This window comes from Octopus sinensis, linkage group LG30 (assembly GCF_006345805.1).
Source record: "Octopus sinensis linkage group LG30, ASM634580v1, whole genome shotgun sequence".
Taxonomy (NCBI): domain Eukaryota; kingdom Metazoa; phylum Mollusca; class Cephalopoda; order Octopoda; family Octopodidae; genus Octopus; species Octopus sinensis.
The window spans coordinates 2,468,673-2,478,273 of NC_043026.1; the positions used below are offsets into that span (position 1 = coordinate 2,468,673).

General features: G+C 38.3%; 1 protein-coding gene across 1 annotated transcript in view; it reads left to right on the plus strand.

The window, feature by feature from the left end:
• LOC118768594 (putative uncharacterized protein DDB_G0282133) overlaps window positions 1-9,300 on the plus strand; it is an 18,953-nt gene extending 9,653 nt beyond the window's left edge. The window contains exons 2-3 of the mRNA XM_036515374.1: window positions 3,314-3,403; window positions 8,780-9,300. Coding sequence (XP_036371267.1) covers window positions 3,314-3,403; window positions 8,780-8,901 — 212 coding nt within the window. The 3' untranslated portion in view covers window positions 8,902-9,300. The remainder of the gene's footprint in view (window positions 1-3,313; window positions 3,404-8,779) is intronic.
• Window positions 9,301-9,601: the final 301 nt, after the last annotated feature.

Sequence of the window (9,601 nt, forward strand, 5' to 3'; positions counted from 1 at the left end):
AAATAGTAAAGAGTGAAAAAACGACAGAAGGCTTAAATGTTAAAGAATATATATATTTGTGTCAAAATGTCTGGAGAATATTGGAAAAATTTTTTTCCCTCCTTATAATGACATAATTTTATAATTTTTAAAGAAATACCGGTTTCGCAGTTAGCACTTCAAATTTCTTGTGACTTAATGTTTATTTTTAATAGCGTAATCCTTGTATTTTTGCTACGAAGAGTTCTAAATAAGGGAAGGTAGTGAGTGATTTCTTCCGGTGTAAGGGAGATAATCGCTTAAAAAAATTTATGCATATATATATACATATATATATACATATAGAGGGAACCCGTGGAAGAGGTAGACCCAGGAAAACCTGGGACGAGGTGGTGAAGCACGACCTTCGAACTTTAGGCCTCACTGAGGAAATGACCAGCGACCGAGACCTTAGGAAATATTCTGTACGTGAGAAGACCAGGCAGGACAAGTGAGCCCAGCCCACTTATGAATGCCTTTCCTCCCTTGGACACAAAGACCTGTTGAGGCAAGCGAAGTTGATATAGAACCTCATCCGACGATAGGCACCCATGCCAACCCCCTTTGCTTGCGAAGACATGTTGGGGCAAGCGAAATCGAAATCGAAACCGAATTGAACCAGCCAGGATCCCTGGTCTGGTGGTACGTAAAAAGCACTATCCGACTCGTGGCCGATGCCAGCACCGCCTCGACTGGCTTCCGTGCCGGTGGCACATAAAATACACCAATCCGACCGTGGCCGTTGCCAGCCTCGCCTGGCACCTGTGCAGGTGGCTCGTAAAAAGCACCCACTATACTCACGGAGTGGTTGGCGTTAGGAAGGGCATCCAGCTGTAGAAACATTGCCAGATAAGACTGGAGCCTGGTGCAGCCTTCTGGCTTCCCAGATCCCCGGTCGAGCCGTCCAACCCATGCTAGCATGGAGAACGGACGTTAAACGATGATGATGATGATGATGATATACAAGATAAGAAAATCGAGAAATACATCTAAATCAAATATCAATTACCAGATAATACTCAATCACATACTTTATTAAACCACCACATAAGAGACTGTAGGGTTAAATATAAAAAGCAGAACAAATCAGTGTACATAAAGGAATGTACATAAAAAAGTGTACATAAAAGAGTAATGTTGTATAATAAGTAGAATATATATAAAAGAGAATATAAATACAAGTAAATATAAATATAAGTATAAATTAGATCTTACAGCTGTTTTGGCCTTGTCGATAATTATGTCTCATTTTACCAATATTAGCCCTTTATGGTTGGTCAATATATAGATATAAATGAGACATTAACAAAAATATCACAAGGCCTCTTTGGAGATTATGTAATATAACACAGTCTACACATATACCCACATGGGTGTGGATGCGTACCCACAATACAACATATATATATACATATGAGTGCATATACTCACACTCCTATACATATAAAAAAATATACATTTACATAATGATATAAATAAATAATATAAATTAGTAAACATATATATGTGTTCCACACCCAATGTCTCAGTTTTTCGACTTAATATTGTGATAATAAACATACACAAATTAATACCTAGATGTAAATATACATAGTCAATAGTACATTATATTACTTCATAATAGTTTCCAAAGTGTCATTAAAGTTAGTATCATTATCGTTGTCAATATAATTAATGTTATCATTGTTATCATTCATAATATTATTAATAACTCTTACATTATGATCCAGAGCAGAATATATGTATGTCCGTGTTCCAGTTAATAATTTTCCTTATGGCATAAATATACTATTGGATTTGAATTTAAAGTTATCATTATCTTCCTCACGGTTGGTCAATTGAGAACCGCCCGACCTCCACCACACCATACTAGCAAAACATACACATCCACATCTAACCCTAAACCCATACATCCACACAGAAACTCACACACACATGTACACACACATGAATACACCCCGACACATCTCTCCAATAAATTGGAGAGTGCATTTCTGTCATTGTATTGCTTATAGACATATCAGTACAGGCAGCAGTGTCTAACACTAACACACACACTCACACGCATATCCGCATACACGCATAAATATTAATACACACACACACACACACAACAGGCTTCTTTCAGTTTCCGTCTACCAAATCCATTCAGCTCTGATTTGAAACTGGAATTATGTGGTTGGGAAGCAAAGCCCTTACCACACGGCCAAGACCTTACCTACCAGCCACTCCTGTGTCTGTTCCTTTAAGGGAATACCAAGTTCAAGCCCATGTTCTTTTCTCTCTTTATACATTGGTCTGATCAATAAGTATTCGAACATGTTGTCATAGTAACGAAGCTAAAGCACACAGAAGCACACGAAGCTAAAGCCACTTGGTACATATTGACCTTGAACTCTGCTGTGCTTGCACACTAAGTTTTAACGTTCTAGCTCACTTCCGCTGTTTATAGCAGTGCTTGGAAGGACGGTGTGTAGCGTGTGATTGTTGCAACGACCACAACAGAGAAAGTTGGGCAGAGAATCTGCATCAAATTTTGCCAAAAGCTTAGCGATCCCTGCTCAGGGGCCTGCACAAAGTTTTCAAAAAGTTCTTATTGTTTCCGACACAATGAAGAAGATCTGCAACTGAAACCTGGGTGGTTTTTTTTTTTTGTCAATTGAAAGCAGTTTTGGCAGAACCTTAGTAGACATGCACCTCATACCCAAATCTTCAGTGATAAAGGACTGAACTGAACTAGAACTAATCCGCACATCCTCTGATAACTCTGGATGGTGATTCGATGGGTTCCCTCCTCGGCTGCATACACTGTCATGTTTTTCTCTGTTCGACTGGTTGCGGGTCTCCCAGAATGCTCGTCAATAAGGACATTTTTTCAGCCATCTTGGAAATGTTTCAACCACTTGTAGACCTGTGTTTCCTTCATACACTCCTCTCCATACACTTTCTGCAACTTTGTGTAAGGCCTCTGAGCAGGTATCACCATGACAACTTTCTCTGTCATGGTCAATGCAATGATCACACACTACACACCTTCCTTCCAAGCACTGCTGTAAACGGTAGAAGGGAGCTAGAACGTTAAAACTTAGTTCACATGCACAGCAGAGGTCAAGGTCAATCTGTACCAGGTAGCATTAATTTCTATGGCAACGGTCTGGATACTTATTGTTCAGAACTTGTATAGGTGTGAGTGAATCTGTGTGTGTGTGTGTGTTCCTCGAAATTGCAGGCCTTGTGCTAAAATTTGAAATTTTACCCTTCCCCTTCTTATTTTTACTATCTTCTTACTTTTTAGAGAGGCATTTCAACTACAAAGGGAACTTTAGATGGAAGAAACCTTTAGAAGATTGTTCTGTGACTGTGAGGACGAATTCAGCAGAAACAGGTAAACTAAAGCAGTATGATTACCATTGTTGTTTGACCTCCTCATCAGGCTCGCCTTGGCTGTGGCCTTCTCATCATTTATTTAGATTTAGCCTTGAGATGAATTGTTAAGAAGATAAGAATGTCCTTCAGTGGCTTAGTGGTTAGGGTGTTGGATTCACGACCGTAAGATTGTGGTTTCCATCCCTGGACTGGGTGAGCCATTGTGCTCTTGAGCAAAACACTTCATTTCACATTGCTCCAGGCCACGCAACTGTAGATATGAGTTTAGCCCGGGGAGAGGGATGGGCTCTGCCAGGCTTTCTCACCCCAATGACAGCCAAGGGGTTTAGGGACTTGGCATTGTCATTACCTTGTCAGTAGCCCAGTGAATAAGAATACCTTGCTGCAGGGTTATCATTATCAGGGAGAGAACTCATGACAAGAAAGACCCTAAACTGAGAGACAGGATCTGGCAGTTATTGCTCCCAAGAAGACAAAAAGTCATCTTCCTCAAAGCAACAACTGAAAGTGTGCTATTTTAGGGATCTGAAAGTTGGACCCTAACAAAAATGTTGCAGGAACTTCTAGACAGATGCTACACCCACTAACTCTGACGTGTACGAAAATATTGAGTGGCAACAGAGGGTGACCAGTAAAGACCTCTATAGGAGACTTTCCCCTGATAGCAAAGGTGGTCAGAGCTGGAAGACTGTGTTTTGCTGGGCACTGCTACCAGGCCAGAAGCGAATGCATCAGGGATGTGTTACTCTGGTTACCAACACATGACCAAAGAAGCAGAGACTGACTGGCCACAACATATGTTAACAGACCAAGGGGCGACACTGGCTCATCGGTTTCCAAGTTCAAGTCAGCAATGGAAGGCAGAGACTCTTGCAAGAATGCCTGTGCAGATGAAAGAAACTCAATCTAAGAGGTAGACTAGCATTTTAGAAATAAAGATCCCTAGTTCAATTTGTGTCTGGTACCCTGTACCTATTAAGAGATAGGAATCAGCATGGATGTGTGGTAAGAAGCTTGCTTCCCAATCACATGGTTTGGGGTTCAGTCCCACTGCATGGCAGCTTGACCAAAGCCTTGTTTTGAATTTGGTATGCAGAAATTGAAAGAAGCCTATCATGTATGTATTTATATACATACATATTTATAAACAAGGTGCAGGTATGGCTGTGTGGTAAGAAGCTTGCTCAACCACATGGTTTCAGGTTCAATCCCACTGCATGGCACCTTGGTCAAGTGTTTTCTGCTATAGCCTCAGGCCTTATGATTGAATTTTGTATGCAGAAGATCCTGTCTGAGTCCCTGTAGAGGTCTTTATTGGTCACCCTCTGTTGCCACTCAATATTTCAGTGCATGTCAGAGTAGCATCCATCTTGTAGTTCCTGCAACTTTTTTGCCAGGGTCCGAGTTTCAGATCCCTAAAATAGTACACTTTCAGCCATCGCTTTGAATATCATGACTTTTTGTCTTCTTGGGAATGGTGACTGCCAAATCCTGTGGTGTGAAAGTTCTTGTACCACCTAACAGACAGGTGAGAAAAAACATTTGATAACAATTACAATCAGGTATTTGGCCAGTCAAAGTGTAAAATGTACAATAATCTATGTTTTAAAAGAAAGTTTGAACTTCAGTCTGGTACTATATAAAGACCCAAGAGTGAGACGCATGGATTCTAGAACAAAATGATGAAATCAGAATATAGGGTGGATGTAGATATTATAACTGTGCATACTTAACTGGTACACTTAAGTTTAAATATAAAGGCAGTGAGTTCAAGTCCATTCTGATACTGTGTATAGGCGCAGGAGTGGCTGTGTGGTAAGTAGCTTGCTAACCAACCACATGGTTCCGGGTTCAGTCCTACTGCGTGGCATCTTGGGCAAGTGTCTTCTGCTATAGCCCCGGGCCGACCAATGCCTTGTGAGTGGATTTGGTAGACGGAAACTGAAAGAAGCCTGTCATATATATGCATATATATATATGTATGTATGTATGTGTGTTTGTGTTTGTCCCCCTAGCATTGCTTGACAACCGATGCTGCTGTGTTTACGTCCCCGTCACTTAGTGGTTCGGCAAAAGAGACCGATAGAATAAGTACTGGGTTTACAAAGAATAAGTCCCGGGGTCGATTTGCTCAACTAAAGGCAGTGCTCCATAATGATGATAATGATGATATATGATAATGATGATAATATGATAATGATGATAATGATGATAATGATGATAATAATGATAATGATGATAATGATGATATGATGATATATGATAATGATGATGATGATAATGATGATAATGCCCAACACAAAATGGAGATTTGGCCTCTGATGTCGCAACAAAATTGAATTCTTCTTTGTTGGTTTACACACACAAACACATACATGTATAGAGAGAGAGAGAGACATAGAGTATGATAGCACACACACACACACACACAGGGTTGGCCGGAAGTCACTGGACAGTAATCAAATTCCATAAATACTTAATAATCAACTTTTATTTATTCCTTCCAATTATGAATGTTTAATAATTTTGAATCCTGTCAGATAAAATCACTGCTTTTTTGTTTTCCACATTTGTCTATTTATTAGTGAAGTCTCATATAAAATCATTTTTTGTCTTAATCTTGGAATTTTGATTTACTGTCAGGTGTACATGTATGTATGTATAAATGTATGTATGTATGTATGTATGTATGTATGAATGTATGTATGTATGTAATATAAAAAGCAGAACAAATCAGTGTACATAAAGGAATTTACATAAAAAAGTGTACATAAAAGAGTAATGTTGTATAATAAGTAGAATATATATAAAAAAGAATATAAATATAAGTATAAATTATATATTTATATTTACTTACATTTATATTCTCTTTTTTATATATATTCTAATTATTATACAACATTACTCTTTTATGTACACTTTTTTATGTACATTCCTTTATGTACACTGATTTGTTCTGCTTTTTATATTTAACCCTACAGTCTCTTATGTGGTGGTTTAATAAAGTATGTGATTGAGTATTATCTGGTAATTGATATTTGATTTAGATGTATTTCTCCATTTTCTTATCTTGTATTAGTAATTTGTGGTAAATCATTTTACCTTTGCCCATATAATGCAGTAAATGAATTGATTGCATCGCAATTATTAACATTTATGTATTAACTTTGTTGGGTACTTCACTAGCAGTATATTGGATATATGTTATTCCATGGAGGTTTGCATTTACAACCCCTATCTCAATTTGTATATATACATATATATATATATTGAAATGGATAAATGAATTATCTTGTTACGGATTATTCAAATGATAACCGATACCTGGGTAGCAAAAATCACAACAGAAAAATCACGGTTGTGCTTACGACCATGGGGCATAAAAACCGTGCCATAGTGCGGAAATTTGAAGTTTTATATATTTAGTGAAGGAAGAAATAAAAAGGAATTTTGTTAAATCTTCGTTCAGCTCCATTTCTTCCTTCACTAAATATATATATATATATATATATATATATATATATATATTAGAAGGTTTGGAGGTGGTGTACAGGTATTATATATTAGAAGAAATCTGGATGGTTTTATATTTACAGATTTTTATTAATGTCGCATGTTTTCATAAATCATAGATTAGTGGTGTATAAAACCATCCAGATTTCTGAGTTCCTTATTTCTTCTAACATATATATATATATATATACACATATATATTACTTTTTTCTAATTTATGTATGTATGTATATATGTGTGTGTGTGCATGTGTGTGTATGCATGTGAGTGTATGCATGTTTCTATATATATGTATGTGTTTGTGTGTGTATATATATACTCTTTACTCTTTTACTCTTTTACTTGTTTCAGTCATTTGACTGTGGCCATGCTGGAGCACCACCTTTAATCAAGCAAATCGACCCCAGTACTTATTCTATCAGTCTCTTTTGCCGAACCGCTAAGTAACGGGGACATAAACACACCAGCATCGGTTGTCAAGCAATGCTAGGGGGACAAATACAGACACACAAGCACACACACGCATGTATATATATACATATATACGACGGGCTTCTTTCAGTTTCCGTCTACCAAATCCACTCACAAGGCTTTGGTCAGCCCGAGGCTATAGTAGAGACACTTGCCCAAGGTGCCACGCAGTGAGACTGAACCCAGAACCATGTGGTTGGTTAGCAAGCTACTTACCACACAGCCACTCCTATATATATATATATATATATATATATATATATATATATATAGAGAGAGAGAGAGAGAGAGAGAGAGAGAGAGAGAGAGAGAGCAAAGACACTAAGGTGTAATTTGAAGGAAATCCAGTAGCTATTTCTGGCAGGATGAGTGACCACATTGACACAGTAATCAAATATAGTGCAGATGTAAAAAAAAAACAGACAAAAATAAGCAGAGAAATAAAGGTTTGTAGTTCAAATAGAGTTGGGTACCCTGTAAACACCCAGGAATAAAACATAAAGTGCTTATAACGACAGAGAGATGTAAGTATTAAGAAATCCTCCATGTTGAGGTTTATGACAAGTCCTGAAAATGTTCAAGTTTAATGCCTGTGTGGTGACATGTAAAAGTACCTATACAGTGTCACATAAAAGTGCCATGAAAAAGTGTCATGAAAAAGTGTCAATGTGGTGTCACATAAAAGTGCCCCTGTTATACCATGTGAAAGCAGCCATGTGGTGCCATGAAAAGTGTCAATGTGGTGTCACATAAAAGTGCCCCTGTTATACCATGTGAAAGCAGCCATGTGATGCCATGAAAAGTGTCAATGTGGTGTCACATAAAAGTGCCCCTGTTATACCATGTGAAAGCAGCCATGTGGTGACATGTAAAAGTACATGTACAGTGTCACATAAAAGTGCCATGAAAAAGTGTCTATGTGGTGTCACATAAAAGTGCCCCTGTTATACCATGTGAAAGCAGCCGTGTGGTGCCATGAAAAGTGTCAATGTGGTGTCACATAAAAGTGCCCCTGTTATACCATGTGAAAGCAGCCATGTGGTGCCATGTAAAAGTACCTGTACAGTGTCACATAAAAGTGTCATGAAAGAGTGTCATGAAAAAGTGTCTGTGTGGTGTCACATAAAAGTGCCCCTGTTATACCATGTGAAAACAGCCGTTTTGGTGCCATGTAAAAGTGCCTTTGTGGCACTACATACAGAACCCAGCACACCCTGTAAAGTGGTTGGCATTAGGAAGGGCCTCATCCAACCATAGAAACCAGATCAGACTGGAGTCTGGTGCAGCTCCCCAGTTTGCCAGGTCTAGTCAAACCGTCCAACCCATGCTAGCACGGACAATGGGCATTAAATGACGATGAATAACCATAAAATTTGTTTCTTGTCTTCGGCAGCAATTGTTGATTCTCCAACAATGAATATTAGAAAGATTTTACGCATTGGGCTTTCAAAGCGACAGAAAATACCTGCACTACATCCATATATTAAGAGAAGAAGAATTGATGATGAGTGATGTATACAAGAGTTCTGTTGTTTATACTTTATACTTTTTATACCTTTTAGCACTTACGTTCAAAGTGTCCAGATCTGATCTCTCACACTTATCCTACCATGTCATTCTAAAAGTAAGCAATCACATCATCAAAATCTTGAAGCTTCAAGCAATTGCATGATTCATTTAAAGTAATATAAATACATTCGACAGAGTTACCTGAATGCTAAAGGGTTAAGGAAAGAGTAGTGGTGATGGTGGTGGTGATGGATTTGTGGAGTATTTTAGGGTTTTCAGTTTTCTATAGCCCCAAGATGACCATAATTTGTTAGTGGATTTGGTAGACAGAAACTGAAAGTCTCCTGTAGTTTATAAATATGTGTGTGCGTGTGTGTGTGTGTGTGAGAGAGAGAGAGAGAGAGAGAGAGAAAGAGTGTGTGTGAGTATGTATGTATATGAGTGTAAGTGTGCATGTGTGCGTGTGAAAGTGTGAGTGTGTGTATGAACATGAGTGTGTGACTCTGTGTGACTCTGTGTGTATCTGTGTGCATGCGTTTCTGTCTCTTTGTCTTGATATTGCATGAGACTCGTAAACGAGTGTCACTGTCGTACAAGCAGTGTCATTCATTTCCAGTATTCTGTGAGAACATGGCTGACCATAGGAAAATGCTACCTTGCTTGGAAGGGCAGCTGGTTATAGAAAATCTGCCTCAGACTCTGT